This window comes from Capricornis sumatraensis, chromosome 1 (genome assembly GCF_032405125.1).
Source record: "Capricornis sumatraensis isolate serow.1 chromosome 1, serow.2, whole genome shotgun sequence".
Lineage (NCBI taxonomy): Eukaryota > Metazoa > Chordata > Mammalia > Artiodactyla > Bovidae > Capricornis > Capricornis sumatraensis.
The window spans coordinates 178,629,378-178,649,174 of NC_091069.1; the positions used below are offsets into that span (position 1 = coordinate 178,629,378).

Here is a 19,797-nt window from a genome sequence, read left to right on the forward strand (position 1 = left end):
CAGTCGCTCGGTCTGTCCGACTCTTTGCGACCCCGTGGACTGCAACATGCCAGGCCTCCCTGTCCATCACCAACTCCCGCAGTTTACTCAAACTCATATCCATTCAAATGGGTATATCTTTCCTTTTCTCCTTTGCCTTTCACATCTTTTCTATTCTCAGCTATTTCTAATGCCTCCTCGGACAACCATTTTGCTTTTTTGCATTTCTTTTTCTTGGGGATGGTCTTGATCCCTGTCTCCTGTACAATGTCATGAACCTCAGTCCATAGTTCATCAGGCACTCTATCTATCAGATCTAGTCCCTTAAATCTACATTTACATAAAACCTAGCAATATCAACCCTAAGTATTTGCCCATACAGATTTCTTTGCTCAAATTGATGTCCATTGAGTCGATGATGCTATCTAACCATCTCATCTTCTGCCGCCCTCTTCTCCTTTTCCTGTCAATCTTTCCCAGCATCAGGGTCTTTTCTAATGAGTCAGCTCTTCACATCAGGTGGCCAAAGTAATGGAATATCAGCTTCAGCATCAGTCCTTCCAGTGAATATTCAGAGTTGATTTCCTTTAGATTAACTGGTTTGATCTTGCAGTCCAGGGGACTCCTAAGAGTCTTCTCCAGGACCATGATTCAAAAGCGTCAATTATTTGATGCTCAGACTTCTTTATGGTCCAACTCTCAAATCCATATGTGACTACTGAAAAAACCCTATCTTTGACTGTATGGACCTTTGTTGGCAAAGTGACGTCTCTACTTTTTAATATGCTGACTTCAGCTCTGAGTTTATCTATTTCAGATCTTAAAAAACTAGCTTTAGGTTTCATTAGGTTTTGGCTATTGATTTCCTGTTTTCTATTTAGTTACCTTCCAATATGATCTTTATTATGTCATTTCTTCAGCTTAACTTGGGTTTAATACTTTGGGATTAACATTATACAAAACCTTTTTTCCTTTAAAAGTGAATTCGACAGATTTTGAAACCCTGTACTCAACCCAGACTGTGCGTGTGTGTTTGGCATTTAGACAAGGACATAATACTTTGCTTCTAGCCAGATTCCATAAAGATTGAAATATTTTGATGCTATTTTTAGTTAGTTGAAGGATATAGGATTTTCTTTTTGTTTTGAATAGTGATTTTTCTGTCTGTTTATCTGCTGTGTTTCAAATTCTGAATGAAGTATATCTGTAAATTATGAAAGTATTTGACATTTCCATGCCAAGTCTTATGAAATTTACCACACGTAGAGTTAAATATATGTGGCATCCGTTAAGTGGTGTAAAATATTTTTGTAAGAAATAAAATTTTATCCTCATTTTTAATCTTAGCAATCATTTAAGGGCTGTATATACTTAATTCAGAATGTAAGACATTTAAATCCACATGTCTTCCCAAATGAGAAATCACTAAGGTATAAGGAAGTTCTGTTGTTTTCATTTCTTACGTTTTAGTATATTAGAATAAGAAATTCCTGTGGTGGATAGAGTAGAATTTGTATTAGTCTTTTAGGTTGTCTTCTAAAGCCTGAGTTAGAATCAAGATAATAAATTGCTTAATTGATTGAAAATTGTATTTAAGTATTAATACATGTTTGATTTACTCTGTAAATAGTAATTTTATTTTTTAACAGATGAAATTGGCTTGAGAATCAGTTTCTTTTTTAAGTAGTTATTTCTTATGCAGTGTTCAGTAAGAAGTGTAGGTATTATTAGAATTGGAATATTGTTGGAGGGATGTAATATTTATAGAACTACATGAAAATTTTTTTCTTTGTTTACTTTTTTAATTGTTTAATGTTCCTTTTCTTTTAGATCCTATTTGACCAAACCCAGAGATCAATTAAGGCACAACTTCAGAACTTTGTTAAAGAGTAAGTCAATTTCAGTGAAAAGAAAAGAAAAGCAGCCAAGATTACATCTGGGAGTTATCATTTGAGAGAACCTAGAATCATACTTTCAGACTTACTAAAAATGTGGGAGTTTTTATTTGTTTTTTGCGTTGTGAATTTTATGTTCCATTTTTTTCTGAATTACTCTCTAAGAAATCAGATTTCATGCTTTTCCATGAATAACTTATGCTATGGAATTTGTATTCAGGATACATAGCTCAAACTGTTAATAGATAAAACAAATTTTTAATGTAAATAAATAATCTGATGACCTTTAAAAATAAAAGCAGATCCCAAAAGTTGTTGAAATACCATCAGTTATTCTAGTTATCTCCATATAGTATTTTCTTTGTAGAGAAGATAATAGCATGTATGAGAATGAGTTATGAAGGTGCATAATAAGTAATGAAAACAAGCCTTTTGTGTCACAGTCATCACATTTTGTGTGTGAAATAAAATGAAACTGGAAATTTAAAAAATCTGACCTTTCCAGGTATGGATGTTTGTCTTTTCTACATTAATAATTTCAGTTTTTCTCTTTTAATTCCTGACTGAGAATATATTATATTACATATAAGGTTGATTAGGATACAGTATTCAGTTCAATTCAGTTGCTCAGTCGTCTCTGACTCTTTGTGACCCCATGAACCACAGCATGCCAGGCCTCCCTGTCTATCACCAACCGCCGGAGTCTACCCAAACCCATGTCCATTGAGTCGGTGATGCCATCCAACCATCTCACCCTCTGTCATCCCCTTCTCCTCCTGCCCTCAATCTTTCCCAGCATCAGGGTCTTTTCCAGTGAGTCAGCTCTTCACATCAGGTGGCCAAAGTATTGGAGTTTCAGCTTCAACATCAGTCCTTCCAATGAACACCCAGGACTGATCTCCATTAGGGTGGACTGGTTGTATCTCCTTGCAGTCCAAGGGACTCTCAAGAGTCTTCTCCAACACCACAGTTCAAAAGCATCAATTCTTTGGTGCTCAGCTTTCTTTATAGTCCAACTCTCACATCCATGCATGACTACTGGAAAAACCATAGCCTTGACTAGACGGACTTCTGTTGCCACAGTAATGTCTCTGCTTTTTAATATGCTGTCTAGGTTGGTCATAACTAATATATTTATTACAAGCTATAAATAGTGGCAGAGCTCATAATGTACTTCTATCTTAGTAGATTAGAATTTGTTGTACTGGAGGTGATCTCTTGCAGGTTGTTTATAAATTATTTCATAAAATATTAATATTCAGAATGTCCTTATAGTATATATACATGAAAATTTATCACTTCCTATAAAGAGTTTAAAGTCTTTGCTAGGCATATTTTATTATTGTTGTTATTTTAAAGTTATTTGTCTTCAAGTTATTTTGCCTAATTCCCTGGTAGAGCAAGTAAAGGCAAAGAGATGTTATGTATTTACCTAAGGTCATTAATGAATGGAGGTTTCAGATTTTCAGACTGTTACCCTTTACTGGTACATAATTCTTTTAGAGGGCTTCCCAGGTGGCTTATGCGTGGTCAGTCATGTCTGACTCTTTGTGACCTTATGGACTGTAGCCCACCAGGCTTCTCTGTCCATGGAGTTTTCCAGGCAAGAATGCTAGAGTGAGTTGCCTTTTCATTCTCCAGGGGATCTTCCTAACTCAGGGATCGAACACTTATCTCTTGTTTTCCTGTGTTGGCAGGCAGGTTCTTTATCAGTTGAACTACCAGGGAAGCCCTCTAAAATAATTATGTACTACTCCAGTACTCTTGCCTGGAAAATCCCATGGACGGAGGAGCCTGGTAGGCTGCAGTCCATGGGGTCGCTGAGGGTCGGACCCGACTGAGCGACATCACTTTCACTTTTCACTTTCATGCATTGGAGAAGGAAATGGCAACCCACTCCAGTGTTCTTGCCTGGAGAATCCCAGGGACGGGGGAGCCTGGTGGGCTGCTGTCTATGGGGTCGCACAGAGTCGGACACAACTGAAGTGACTTAGCAGCAGCAGCAAAGGGTTATAGTATCCATTTCAATAGTCTGAGCTTCCCTGATGGCTCAGATTGTAAAGAATCTGCCTGCAATGTAGGAGACCTGGATTTGATCCCTGGGTTGGGAAGGTCCCCTAGAGTAGGAAATAGTAACCCACTCCAGTATTATTACCTGGAAAATCCCATGAACATAGGAACCTGGTGGGCTACAGTCCAGGGGATCGGAAAAAGTTGGGCACGACTGAGCACGCAGTATACACAATTCTTTTAGAAAGCATTTTATGTGTGTATTTTAAAAATGTATTCCTGCCTTTGGCCTACTAATTTTCTTGAGTAAGAAATGAATGTTGTTTCTTTAAATGTGGTCTGTACCTTTGTAGGAAAAGGCAATGGCAACCCACTCTAGTACTCTTGCCTGGAGAATCCCATAGACAGAGGAGCCTGGTAGGCTGCAGTCCATGGGGTTGCTAAGAGTCGGGCATGACTGAGCATCTTCACTTTCACTTTTCACTTTCATGCACTGGGGAAGGAAATGGCAACCCACTCCAGTATTCTTGCCTGGAGAATCCCAGGGACAGAGGAGCCTAGAGGGCTGCCGTCTGTGGGGTCGCACAGAGTTGGACACGACTGAAGTGACTTAGCAGCAGCAGCAGCAGCATACCTTTGTAACGTATACTGTTCCCCAGTGGCTCAGGTGGTAAAGAATCTGCCTGCCAATGGAGGAGACTCTGGTTTGATCCCTGGGTTGGAAAGATCCCCTGGAGAAGGCAGCCCACTCCAGTATTCTTGCCTGGAGAATCCCATGGACAGAAGAACATGACAGGCTCCAGTCCATGGGGCCTCAGAGGAGTTGGACAGGACTCAGTGACTAAAACAACAAGAGGACCACCCATAACAGGAAATCAAGGACTTGTCTTAAGAAAATCCCTTAGATTTCTAGAGCTTATCCCCAAAACATGAAGAATTATAATTTCTGGGAGAGGATCTTTGGAACTTGCATTTTTTAACAAGTTCCCTGTGGTATATATTATTGTTTAAAAAATCATTTGATTAGATATTGGTGCATGTCCCAAAATTTGTCTTTTGAAATAACAAATTAACTTTGCTTTTTTGTTTCTGTAATGTTAATTTGATAATTCATTTTTTAATTTGAATTGTGTAGATTTAAGTCAGGAAATGCTAGCTGACTATATTAGGGAATATTATGTGCTCATAGACTAATATATGTATTAGTTGGAAGAACTATTGAGTATCATTGCAAATAAATGAAAAAATATGGAAACATAAGAATAAATTTTTAAATGTTATTTTGCTGAAGTGTTTGATCCAGAAAGTTTTATAAAAATTTCACTATTTTAATTTTTTTAGAGATCTCAGAAAATTCAAAGATGCCAAGAAGCAGTTTGAAAAAGTCAGTGAAGAAAAAGAAAATGCATTAGTAAAAAATGCTCAAGTGCAAAGAAACAAACAGCATGAAGTTGAAGAAGCCACAAACATCCTGACAGCAACAAGAAAATGTTTTCGACACATAGCCCTCGATTATGTACTTCAGGTTTGTTTATTATGTTTTCAAAAATTGCTTACTAAACATGTTGGGCTTCCCTCATAGCTCAGTTGGTTAAGAACCTGCCGGCAGTGCAGGAGACCAGGGTTTGATTCCTGGGTCAGGAAGATCCCCTGGAGAAGGAAATGGCAATCCACTCCAGTATTCTTGCCTGAAAAATCCCATCGACGGAGGAGCCTGGAAGGCTACAGTCTATGGGGTTGCAAGAGTCGGACATGACTTAGTGACTAAACCACCACCACCAAACATGTCATTTTTTTTGAGTGATTGCATTGAAGGGAATAAATTATGCTATTTCTTTTTGTTTAAAATTAAGCCATGTCCTTTTGTGAAAAATTTTCTTGTGTCTGGGTATTTATCTGCATATGCCCTGTACATGTGTGTATACCTTAAGTTCTGATTTCTTCCCCTGTTCACTTAACATTATCCTTTTTCCTTTTCTAAATATCATTAAAAGGATTATTAATTGCTATATTTTATTCTATGGATATACTGTGTCAATTTAGTTAATATCCAGTTATTAGATGTATAATTGCCAGTTTTTGCTGGCAATACTTAAAATACAGTTTTCAATAAATATAAATGATAATATCTTTGTATACAAATCTCTTGCAACATTTCTGATTATTTCTTTAGAGTAGATTCTAGAGATAAAAAGGGCTTACCATATTGCCAAATGAAAAATATTTCTAGAAATAATGTTCTCATATTTGCATTAGGTGCTGCTTTTGAAAAGTAGAGATCGATATTTGGTAAGATGCCAGGTGATCTAAGACAGAGAAGTCTGTTTAGATTGTTGACTTAACAATGGTCACAGAGTATTTCATTAAACAATCCTGAAGTAACCATATTGCAAATTGGTGATTAAAACTACCCAGATAACTTTGCAAAAATAGTAGAAAATGACCTTATGATTTTTTTCCATACACTAACTTCACTATAGTAGTTTCTTCTGCTGAGTAAAGTAAAAAAGGGCTGGCTTAAGAGGATCTATATAATTTCATTTTAAAATGTGAATGAGAAAGAAAGAGAGGTAGATCTGTAACACATTAAATTAAAATCTTAAAAAAAAAAAAAATAAATAAATAAATTCAAGTTGAATAAATATCCTAAAAAAAAAAAAAAAAAAGTTCCTATTCAGTAAGTGGGAGGATAAATTTTTAAAAGTACAGTCTATTAATTAAAGACTTCTAGAATGGAGTAGTCTGTATTTCCTATTTCCTCTTATCTATCTCACACTTATACCACTTCCTGCTGTAATATGAGCACTGAGAGTCTGTCTGCCCCATTCTTCTGAAATGGCTTGTGTTAAGGTCTTATTCATTAGAAATATTTTACTTTTTAGCCGACTCAACTATTGTGTTCCACTGAAATAGTAAACTACACTCTCTTTCTTGAGACCTGCTTTCATCTTGATCTTAAGCCACTTTCAGGCCGTCCTCATAACTTGTGTTTCTTTTCAGTTTCCACCTTGGGTTTCTCTCCTTTGTGCACCTTTGCAATCTGACTTTTACGGTTCCATCTTTGGTTTTCCTGTTTTCTGACTTCATAATTTCCCTTATAGTTTCATCATGTCCTTTGCTCGAATTATTACCATATATAGATGATGAAATCTACCTTTCTCCCGAAGTACTTTGTCCCTTTTGTGTCCAAAACTGGAATCTGTCTTCTCAAATGGCTTCTTATTGCCATTACCAAACTGAGTGGTGTTACCCTCTTAATCATAGAAGTCAGACTTGGAGAATCACACTAGATATTCTCCTCATTCTTAGCTACTACAAGTAACAATCGAAATTGCCTTGAGAAGTTCTGTGTACGTCTTAAATCTGTTCTTTCTCACTCTGCTGCAGCCCGAATCCTTATTGTTTCTCTTCTGGAGTATTAAGACGTTCTCATAAAAACGGACCTTCCCTGCATCACTTGTAACCTGCCCTTTAGCAATCCATCCTGTGTTCTGTGTCAGAACCACTCAAACTTCTCCCGGCAATTGAGTCGTCTTGTCTCTGCTTCCTCTGTGCTGCCGCATTATTGTCAGACGCATTGTTGTTAGAGCGCTTCCCTCATTTATTGTGATGATTTATTAATATGTCTTCCTTACACCTAGATTATATCCCTTCTGTCTAGTCCAGTGGTTAGAAAATAGATAGGTAATGTTTTTTGAAAGAGTGGATGACTTAATTTTAAATTTTAATTGGGGAGGGACAGTTAGCTAAAATATTAATTATTGTCAGATTTACACATTGTAAACTATCCATTTCCTTTGGTGTCCATCTAGTAGTTTTAAGTTAGGACTTCACCTCTCTTGTAAGTTATTTGTTTGATTTCTTTCTAATGAGAACTGTTGTATTATTTCATTATAAGTCCAAACTCTCTGTTTTAGAGAATACTAAGTAATAAATATTCAAATTTACAGTTTGTCATGCTTTAACTTGTCTAAATATTTTAATATACTTTTGTTTTTTCAAGTGTCTGCTGTTTTTCATTGTCAAACAGAGGTATTTTTAACATTTTTCTAAGTTTTTACTTAGAGCATTTGGAAGTTAACTATTTTTGTTCTCAAAACTGAATAGACCTTGAAACAGACATGCAGAATAAACTAGTGCTTAGGTAAGCAACGTTATTAGATTTTTGGGAGTCTGTTTTTGTTTTCTGATCAGTGCTTTAAAATTATAACAGGTAAAATATTCACTGGGAAGGACATATTAAAAGGATAGATATTTTGTAATAAGTTTTAGCAAAGAATGAATGATTCTTTTTTGTAAACATTTTATTTCACTAAGTTGATATATAATAACAGACAAAAATAAAATGTTTGTTGTGAATTCCTAAAGTTGGGAGAGATACCATAGAAGGCAGATTTTGTAATTACTGATCTTTCAATAGTTTGGTCTAATTAAAATATTTATTTATGGTCCATTAATTTGTTTAACAAATATTTTTTGAGTGCTTAATATATACAACTTGGAGAATACATCTGGGAATAAGGCAAGAGCTTGATCTCATGGAGCTTATGTTTTAACTGGGGAAATGACAAGTAAATAAAATATAAGGTAGTTAAGAATACTAAAAAGAAAATAAATAGGGTTGATACACTAAAGAGTGCTTGAAGGCCTAATTTGAACCTTTGTGAGGAGATAGTATTTAAGTTTGGACCTTATGGATAAGAGCCTTATGCCCATTTGGGCAGAAAATCACGACATGAGGACAAAACATATAGTATGAAAGCCTTGAGGTGGGAATCTTCTTGGGCTGTGGTTGAAGTACAGAAAAGGGGAAAGTACTGTAGTAGAAAATTAGGTTGGAGAGGTAGCAGGAGCCTCTTCACAAAGGGCCTTGTAGGCTACAATTGGGAGATACGTAGGTTGGGAGTTGGAAGATTTTAAGATAAACATACATGATCAAAAAGGCACTCTTGTGGCTGTGTGCAGAATGAAGTGTAAGGAGTCAAGAGTGGAAACAAACTAGTTTAGACTATAGTAACAGGAAAAGATAATGGCAGTTGGTGGTAGTAATGAAAGTGGTGAGAATTTATATTAAGGATGTATGTTGAAAGAGCAATTAGATGAGGAGAGTGGAGAAAAGATGGAATTCTAAGAAATTTGAAAGTCTATCAAGGTGATAGTTTTATCAGTACAGTACAATTTTATGATTTAAACATGTTTTTCTTTGAGTTGAAAAATGATGAGAGTTTCATTGGCGTGTTTCTCTAAAAACTGTTTTTGCAAAAAGCAGGTCAAAAACTGAGAAACTCGGACTTTGTTTTTATTTACGTTTCTGGAAAAGTATTAAACCATTAGAATAAGCAAATTTTATAACATTGCATTCTGGATTAGTTTTTTAAATAGTGCATAAGTGATTAACCAAGTTCATTTTCCCCTCAGATTAATGTCCTTCAATCAAAAAGGAGATCAGAAATCCTGAAATCAGTAAGATATTTATTGAAATGATGTTCTATATATGTTAATATGAAGTTAAATGTATATATTTAAGTGTTTAAGATAGCATCATATGTGTGTGTATATATGTTTGTTTATTTATTGACTTATTTATTCAGGTTTATAATTAATCTTCTTAATGATGTTTGTGTATTTCTTACATGTCACTAAACCACTTTTTTCATTTGTTTCATGTTACAGTTATTTATATATGTCTCATCCATTAATATATTCTAAGTTCCTTAAAGCAGACATTTACATATTTGAGATTGAGGACATACATAAATAGCATCAGTTTATAGAATTTTCCCCTTAGGGTTGTTGATGATGTATCTGCTTTTTGGAATGCAGGTAGAAAACAAACGAATTGAAATGTGAAGGCGTGAGAACAGTGATTTTCTTACTTGCCTTTTTTTTTTGTCTTAAAGCTAACAAGGAGGTGGGCAGAGGATGGTAGTGGTATGGACACTATAGTCTTTTGTATTTTGAGACCTTAAGAAATAATTTCTCCTCTGATTTTGTTAACTGAAGTTTTTTTCCTTCAAGAGGTTTACTGAAATTGTTTTTGATCCTTGTCCCCACCTAGCTTTTTCCTAAATTCTGTTAATATTTATGTTATTTCTTATCAGATGAGTACTTTATACTTCCTGTTTACATCCACTTCCTTTTCCAGATTGAGAGCAGTGTGTATTATTTGTAGAAAATTAGAAAATAAAATGTATGAGGAAAGAATAAAAGTACTACAAATGCTATTACCAAGAGAGAACCAATGTTGTGGCTGATGTAATTTTTGTCTTTTTTATGTGTATGTGTGTGCCTATTTGTGTGTGTGCATGAACATTTATATATACCTTTTAAAATTCTGTTTAATTTTTTTAAAGCAAAACAAAATAGGAATCATTCCTACATATTCTTCTGTAATTTTTTTTGTACAAATACACTCCAAGATCATGTGTTATTAAATATTTTTTTATTTAATGATGACCTTTGTGGCTAGATAGAATTCTTCCTTGTGAATATAGTAGAGATGAGCAAACATTTTTTTGAAGGGCCTGGTAGGGCCATACTAGATTTGAGGGTCCATATGATCTGTGTTGCAATTGCTCAGCTGTGCTATTGTAATGAGGAAGCAGTCATAGACAGTATGTAAATGAATGGCATGACTGTTCCAATATCAACGTGGAAGTTGGAATTTTACATAATTTCTATGTCATTAAGTGTGTCTTTTTAACCATTTAAAAATGCAAAAACCATTGTTAGCCCATTGGCCATCCAAAAACAGGTAGTGGGGCTGGATATATTTTGTGGGTTACAGTTTTGACCTTGTTCAGTTCAGTTCAGTCACTCAGTTGTGTCTTTTTGCCACCCCATGGACTGCAGCACGCCAGGCCTCCCAGTCCATCACCAGCTCCTGGAGTTTACCCAAATTCCTGTCCATTGAGTCAGTGATGCTATCCAATCAGCTCATCCTCTGTCGTCCCCTTCTCCTCCTACCTTCAATCTTTGCCAGCATCAGGGTCTTTTTGCAGTGACTCAGTTCTTTGCATCAGGTGGTCAACGTGTTGGAGTTTCAGCTTCAACATCAGTCCTTCCAGTGAACACCCAGGACTGATTTCCTTTTGAATGGACTGGTTGGATCTCCTTGCAGTCCAAGGAACTTGCAAGTCTTCTCCAACAGCACAGTTCAAAAGCATCAATTCTTTGGTGCTCAGCTTTCTTTATAGTCCAACTCTCACATCCATACATGGCTACTGGAAAAACCATAGCTTTGACATGACAGACCTTTGTTGGCAAAGTAATGTCTCTGCTTTTTAATATTCTAACCTTTAATATACCATAAATTAACTTTACCCATTAATGGACTTTTGGGTAATTTCCCTGTTTTTGACATGAAATGTAGCATTATATAGTGATCATCCTAATGAATAATATGATTATTTTCTTCAGATAGATTAAGGTAAGCAAGCTTCCCTGGTGGTTCAGCCGGTAAAGTGTCAGCCTACAACGCGGGAGACCTGAGTTCAATCCCTGGTTTGGGAAGATCTCCTGGAGAAGGAAATGGCAACCCACTCCAGTATTCTTGCCTGGAAAATCCCATGGACAGAGGAACCTGGTAGGCTGCAGTCCATGGGGTCACAAAGAGTTGGACACGACTGAGTGACTTCAGGATTTAAGCATTTATTGAGACTTTTAAAAAAGTATTGTGAAGTTATAAGGGTTACACAAAATTTTCACTAATAGTGTGTGAGTGAATATTTTTGTATCTTTTACCAACAATGGTGGTTGATTTTTCCCACTCTACCCATAATTTGATAGGTAGAAAATTTCATCTTATTGTTTAATTTTGGATTTCTTTGATATAAATGAGTATGATTGTCTCCCTTCCCCTCCCCCCCTTTTTTCTTGGTCATTTATGTTTTCTGTTTATGTCCTTTGTCTCTTTTCCTGTTTGGATCTTCATGTTTTTCATGTTAATTTGTAACATCTCTTACCTATTAAGACTATTAACCCTTTGTCATATGCTTTTTCCTAGTTTATTATTTATCTTTTAATACACTGTGCAGGCATATTTTACATTTTTATGTACTTGTAACTATCCTTCTTTATATATAAATATATAAATTAAGCATAATTTTTAAAAATCATATTCATGAAGTTGTACAACTGACATTATCACATTCCAGAATCATCTTTAAGTGAGCTTTGTCCTTTTGTCATTGCTTTTTATTTTATTGGTTTTTCTCTTTAAAAATATTTTTTTTTGAAGGATTCTTGAGTATTAAGGACCTTATGACCTATTTTAGATTTCAGAGAATTAAGCAGATTTTTGCTAAAAATAACATGGCTGTTCAGAGGATTCTTTCAGTCCTGTGATTGAGTTATTTAATTCCTTCTAATGCTCAAACTACCGCACAATTGCACTCATCTCACACGCTAGTAAAGTAATACTCAAAATTCTTCAAGCCAGGCTTCAGCAATACATGAACCGTGAACTTCCAGATGTTCAAGCTGGCTTTAGAAAAGGCAGAGGAGCCAGAGACCAAATTGCCAACATCTGCTGGATCATTAAAAAAGCAAGAGAGTTCCAGAAAAAACATCTATTTCTGCTTTATTGACTATGCCAAAGCCTTAGACTGTGTGGATCACAATAAACTGTGGAAAATTCTTCAAGAGATGGGAATACCAGACCACCTGACCTGCCTCTTGAGAAATTTATATGTGGGTCAGGAAGCAACAGTTAGAACTGGACATGGAACAACAGATTGGTTCCAAATAGGAAAAGGAGTACGTCAAGGCTGTATATTGTCACCCTGCTTATTTAACTTCTATGCAGAGTACATCATGAGAAACGCTGGGCTGGAAGAAGCACAAGCTGAAATCAAGATTGCCGGGAGAAATATCAATAACCTCAGATATGCAGATGACACCACCCTTATGGCAGAAAGTGAAGAGGAGCTAAAACGCCTCTTGATGAAAGTGAAAGAGGAGAGTGAAAAAGTTGGCTTAAAGCTCAACATTCAGAAAATGAAGATCATGGCATCTGGTCCCATCACTTCATGGGAAATAGATGGGGAAACAGTAGAAAGTGTGTCAGACTTTATTTTGGGCGGCTCCAAAGTCACTGCAGATGGTGACTGCAGCCATGAAATTAAAAGACCCTTACTCCTTGGAAGAAAAGTTATGACCAACCTAGATAGCGTATTCAAAAGCAGAGAGATTACTTTGCCAACAAAGGTCTGTCTAGTCAAGGCTATGATTTTTCTAGTGGTCATGTATGGATGTGAGAGTTGGACTGTGAAGAAAGCTGAGCACCGAAGAATTGATGCTTTTTAACTATGGTGTTGGAGAAGACTCTTGAGCGTCCCGGACTGCAAGGAGATCCAACCAGTCCATTCTGAAGGAGATCAGCCCTGGGATTTTTTTTGAAGGAATGATACTAAAGTTGAAACTCCAGTACGTTGGCCACCTCATGCGAAGAGTTGACTCATTGGAAAAGACTCTGATGCTGGGAGGGATTGGGGTCAGGAGGAGAAGGGGACGACAGAGGATGAGATGGCTGGATGGCATCACGGACTCGATGAACATGAGTCTGAGTGAACTCTGGGAGTTGGTGATGGACAGGGAGGCCTGGCGTGCTGTGATTCATGGGGTCGCAAAGAGTTGGACACGACTGAGCAACTGAACTGAAGTGAATGTGAAAACTAATAAAGATGAGTGGTTTTTTCCCCTCTGATGAATAGTTAACCTATAGGAAAACAGAAAAAAATCTTAACCCATTAATGACAGTTTTGGATTTTTGGAATGAATATAACAAAATTTCCATATTGGCAAAGCCTGTTGCCTAATTTTATTTTGGTATTTTTGAGAAAAAAATGAGCATCCCCCTATTTCATGTTATGTTTAGTGATCTACAGGTTGTAAAGTGTTTGTAATTGTTTTAAGAGCTTCTTATATCACCTTCTAGTCTTTTGATGTTTTATTTGTAATTTAATATTTTGCCAGTGAGTTTGGTTGAAAGATACATAGATATTTTATAATGTACCTGGAAAGATGGTGACGCTATTGAAAACTTGATTTTTTGAATTATTGCAACCATTTAAGAAAAATGATTCAGCTTAATTTTAAGTGGTTTGATGTTTTGCACTCTGGTGAAGTAATTTTTTAACAATACATAGGATCAGAATTAAAGTTTCAGAATATTTATTTAAGAATTGATTCAAAAATGGCAATCATTTTTTCCTCCTTTAGATGTTATCCTTTATGTATGCCCATTTGGCTTTCTTCCATCAAGGATATGATCTATTTAGTGAACTTGGGCCCTATATGAAGGATCTTGGTGCACAGGTAATGTACTGTACTTCTTGTTTTTGTGTTATATCCCAATATCTGTATTTTTTTAAAGTGTTTATATTTGACATTTTCACTTCAGGTATACAGTAAAATAATTTAATATGTTAGTGTGTATATACTGCACAATGATCATCATTGTATAAATCTAGTTAACATCTATCTTACATAGTTATACATTTTTTTTTCTGATGAGAACTTTTAAGATCTACTCTCTTACCAACTTTCACATATAATACAGTATTATTAACTATAGATACCATGTTGTCTTTGACATCCCCAGGAGTTGCTTATTTTACAGCTGGAAGTTTTGTACCTTTTGACCTTCATCTCCCATTTTGCCCACCCCCAAAACCCACCGCTAGCAACCTGCAATCTGTTCTTTCTATGAGTTCTATTTTTTTTTTTAATTCCACTTATCAGTTCATTGCGATCACACAGTAGTTGTCTTTCTCTGTCTGACTTATTTAACTTAGTGTAATGCCCTCAGGATCCATCCATGTTGCAAAAGGCATCCTTCCCCCTTTTTTATGGGTGATTAATACTGCATTGTATATTTATACCACATTTTTGCATTCATCTATTGATGGACACTTAGGTTACTTTCATATCTTGGCTAAGTAATGCTTCAGTGAATGTGGGTATGCAGATACCTTTTCGAGTTAGTGTCTTCATTTCCTTCAGGTGAATGCCCATGAGTGGAATTGCTGGATCATATTGTAGTTCTATTTTTATTTTTTTGAGGAACCTCCATACTGTTCTTAATAGTGGCTGCACCAATTTCATTCTCATCATCAGTACACAAGGGTTCCCTTTTCTCCACATCCTTGACAGTCTTGTCTTCAAGATTGTTAGAATGACAGCCATTCTAACAGATGTGAGGGGATATCTCATTGTGGTTTTAATTTAGAAGTCCTTCATGATTAATGACTTTTGGTCCCTTGTTTGCCATCTGTGTGTTTTCCATGGGAAAATGTCTATTTAGGTCCTCTCCTCATTTTTTAATTGGATTTTTTTTTTTTTGCTGTTGCATTGTCTTGAGTTCTTTATATATTTTAGATATTAACCTCTTATGAAATATATGATTTGTAAATATCTTCTGCCATTTGGTAGGTTGCATTTTCATTTTGATGATGGTTTCATTTGCTGTGCAGACTTTTAGTTTGATGTAGTTTGTTTTGTTGTCTTTGTTCTAGTACCTGTATTTTAAAAGAGATTAAGCAAATTGGGAAATTTGACATTTAGTTTATTTAGTGCAAATCCCGTGGACGGAGGAGCCTGGTAGGCTGCAGTCCATGGGGTCGCTAGGAGTCGGACACGACTGAGCGACTTCACTTTCACTTTTCACTTTCATGCATTGGAGAAGGAAATGGCAACCCACTCCAGTGTTCTTGCCTGGAGAATCCCAAGGACGGGGGAGCCTGGTAGGCTGCCATCTGTGGGGTCGCACAGAGTCGGACATGACTGAAGCAACTTAGCAGCAGCAGTGTAGAAGTTTGGTGTTTTTATAGCAGATTTATGTAAGTCCAGTGTGTAACCAAAAATGAGATTAAAGTTAAAGAATATGTTGTAGATAGTTATATAAGGGTACTGAGAAGAATTTTAAAACAAAGTGTTTGTTTTACAGTATACATAGCTGGATTTATTTTTTTTGTTTGTTACATTTGGATTATTGAGTTACTGTCCTAATTGGTATTTTATTTTAGTTATAACTCTTTTTTTAATTTTCAAAGATATTTGCGTTTTGCTATTTTGAATAATAAAATTTTATTTTAAAAGTATTTTTTTATTTATTTGGCTGCCCTGGGTTTTAGTTGTGGCAGGCATATGGGGTCTAGTTCCCTAACCAGGGATCAGATCTGGCCCCCTGCATTGGGAGCATGGAGTCCCAGCCACTGGACCACCAGGGAAGTCCCTGAATAATAGTAAAGTTTGGAATTTTAAGATTGAAGAACTCTAGGTAACTTTTTCATTTTATACACATGTAGACATGCATGAATTATATATAAGAATATTATATAGAAATGTTGTTATGTCCAAATTATTTTTGATTATCTGATCAGAACTTCAGGCTTCCCTGATGGCTCAGTGGTAAAAGTCCACTGGCCAGTGGAGGAGACACAGGTTCGATCCCTGGGTTGGGCATATCCACTGGAGAAGGAAATGGCAACCCACTCCTGTATTCTTGCCTGGGAAATCCCATAGACAGAAGAGCCTGATGGGCTCCAGTCCATGGGGTTGCAACTGAGCAACTAAACAACAATAGCAACAATCAGAATTTCATGTTAAATCTGTTCCCAGACATTCTATTTTGTTGACTGGTGAGTTTTCTGAATTTCTATCAATTTTCAATTGGTTTTCTTTGTCAAAATGGTTCAGATTACTTTTTCAGGAAAGGAATTAAGGATGAAAAATAGAGTTTAGAGAAATGGGGAAAAAGTAAGAGCAGAATGATAATTGCATTCATTGACCAGAAATAAATACAGTGCATACGTGTGTGTATGTTTGTGTGTGTTGGGCTATTGTGGGGGAAAGGTGGTATGTAAGGTATATGTCACGAATTATAGAATTGCTCTTCCTGCCTCTACAGAGCTTAATCTACTGGAAGAAAATAACAAGTTACCACACTATTAATCTCTGTGCTAAGTACCCTATCTGGGTTTATAAACTGAGATTAGATTTTGTTTGCATGTGATAGAAAACCACAAACAGCAGGAGCTTTAAACAGGATAGAATTTTATTGCTTTTATGTAAAATCAAAGGTCTAGTATAGTGCTCACTTAATCTGTAGGGACCCATGCTTATTATATCTTTGGATTCTGCCTAATGGTTCAGAGTGGTTTATCAGGCTTTAGCCATCATAACAAAATTGTAGCCAATAGGATGGAGGGGAAAAGAAAAATTTGTTCCCTCTGTTTCAGCGTAGTTCCCAGGGATTGTATATGCCACTTCTGCATATGTTCCATTGTCCCACTGCTGCTGCTGCTGCTACTAAGTCACTTCAGTCGTGTCCAACTCTGTGCGACCCCATAGATGGCAGCCCGCCAGGCTCCCCCATCCCTGGGATTCTCCAGGCAATAACACTGGAGTGGGTTGCCATTTCCTTCTCCAACGCATGAAAATGAAAAGTGAAAGTGAAGTCACTCAGTCGTGTCTGACTCCTAGCGACCCCATGGACTGCAGCCTACCAGGCTCCTCTGTCCGTGGGATCTTCCAGGCAAGGGTACTGGAGTGGGTTGCCATTGCCTTCTCCCAGATTGTCCCACTAGCTTCAAGGAAAGCTGAGAAATAGTGTTAATGCAGGTAACCATGTTAACCTACTAGAATTTGGGGATTTTGTTGTTAAGAAAGGAAGAGAGAATGGATATGGGAGATAGATAGCTGTCTCCACCACATATGTTACTGCAACATATAAGTAGTATATCCAACCCAGATTTGGGAAGAAGACAGGACCTTCCTAGGCCCTTGGTGTGTGTTAGTTGCTCAGTTGTGTCCAACTCTGCTACCCATGGACTGTAGCCCGCCAGGCCCCAGGCTCCTCAACTACTACTTGAAAATCCATGGAATTCTCCAGGCAGCAATACTGGAGTGGGTTGCCATTCTCTTCTTGAGGGGATCTTTCCAACCCAGGGATTGAACCCAGGTCTCTTGCATTGTGGACAGATTCTTTACCATCTGAGCCACCAGGGAACTAGCAAACATTAGATTTTACCCTCATCTTACATTAAGTATAATATCAAAAAATGCATTGGATTGTAGTTGACTGGTGTCAGTAATTGTATATTTTAACATTTTAATTTCAGTTTTGCATTTTTTACCCTCCCAGGTCTCAAGTAATTTTGCACATCCCTGAGAAGCATCTAAACTCTAGTGCCTATAGTGTTTGGCCTGGTTGGAGGTGCCAGTTTATGGTATCTGGAACTAGGGTCATGGCAGTAGGGGTGGAGATAAATAGATAGACTTGAGGAATATGTAGTCAATTCGAGAGTGGAGGGACATGAGAAGTTTAAATGTATTTAGTTTGGGAATAGGACATCTAAGTGGGTGTATCTAGAACTCAAGAGAGAAACATGAAGAGTCAATAGTATATAATTGCTAATTGCAGTCACAGGAGTGTGTGAATTGAAGCAAGGAGTTAACAGATGTTTCAAAAACATGAACTTATTTTAAGAAAGATAAGTGACCAAGCACCATGCCTAATACTTTTAATTTTGACAATTAAGGTCAAGGTCCACAAGTGTGAAATAAAAGAGAATTTGACTTGGGACAGATCCCTCAGAATGACCTACTTTTAAGAAATGGCTAGGCAATAGGGCTCCATGAGAACACTGATGGGAGAGAGGTAGAAAATCAGGAGACTATGGTAGCAAAAGACAAGGAAAGAGTGTCTCAAAAAGATGTGGGTGGTTTTCAGTTCAGTGACTGGAAGGAAGGTTGAGTAAACCTAGGACTGAGAATTGCCTCTTAGATTTAGCAACAAGAAGGTTATTTGTTACTTCTGTCAGAGTTGAGGGTCTAAGAGGTAAAAGCTAAATTACCATGGATAGATGAATATGATATGGGCAAGTGGAGAACAGGGAGAATTTTTTAAGAAGTTGTATTGTGAAGGAAAGAGAGAGAGAAGTTGGTAACTAGAGAGGAGTGTGGGTTTTAGGAAGATTTTATTTAAGGTTTTATTCTATTTATTAAATTTGCACAAATTTAAAACAAGTGGGAATGGGAGAATTTGAAAAGCAGAAGAAGTATTGAAATCTGAGGTGGTAGGCGTGGACAAAATTCAGAACATAAGTACAGGATTGGGGGCACCTGGTTAGTTATAGGAGTCTATTAACCTCATATGTGCAGTACTAATAGAAACATGGGACACATGCTGCTTTGCTCCAGTTCTCTTCTTGATCCAGGCAAGGAGGATCCCCTAGAAGACAGGACTGCCAGCCTTTGCATCTCTCCAACTCATTCGTCCTCCAACACTTCACTGTGTTGAAAGATATCTTTTTCTTTATATGTTTGCCCTAACAGAGGGAGAGGAATTTTCTCTCTTTTCTGAGTGGGATACAGTTGAGAAATTTACTCCAATTTGACAATTTACTACCATCACTGACATTGTAGTACTGGTGTGGAAGGTATGTGCATACAAGTTTTTAAATATCAGTTTGAATCTTGGAAGTGCCTTCTACTGCAGTTCAGCCTGAATGTACAAAAAACATTTATATGTCATTCAGTTAAAGGCTATAAAACCAGGGTATAATGATTATTTCACTCATTGACTATAAGAAACCGTTGAGGACAGTTTCTTAGTGCAGCATTACCCATTAAGTCAGTGTGACCTGTCACTATGGTGTGTATGGCTTAGGTCCAAAAGTGGAGTAGTATAGTTGCCATCTAAACAAAGTATTTTGTAGTAGTGATAGTTCTGTTTCCATATATTTTCTCTTGGTTCTTTATTATTATTCAGTGATATTAAGATTCTGTGGCCAGAATTAGTCTCCTGTAGGGAAAAGAAAAACCATTTGTGATAGAGAGTCAATAAACATCACATAGTCTTTTAAGAAGGGCTTTTTCAGTTTTGTTTTTAAAGGCTATCAGTGAAAGC

General features: G+C 36.7%; 1 protein-coding gene across 1 annotated transcript in view; it reads left to right on the forward strand.

Annotated features, from left to right (window-relative positions):
* ACAP2 (ArfGAP with coiled-coil, ankyrin repeat and PH domains 2) overlaps nt 1-19,797 on the forward strand; it is a 164,457-nt gene that overhangs the window by 100,740 nt on the left and 43,920 nt on the right. The window contains exons 5-8 of the mRNA XM_068968577.1: nt 1,810-1,868; nt 5,226-5,409; nt 9,303-9,347; nt 14,106-14,201. Of these exons, the coding sequence (XP_068824678.1) occupies nt 1,810-1,868; nt 5,226-5,409; nt 9,303-9,347; nt 14,106-14,201 (384 nt within the window). The remainder of the gene's footprint in view (nt 1-1,809; nt 1,869-5,225; nt 5,410-9,302; nt 9,348-14,105; nt 14,202-19,797) is intronic.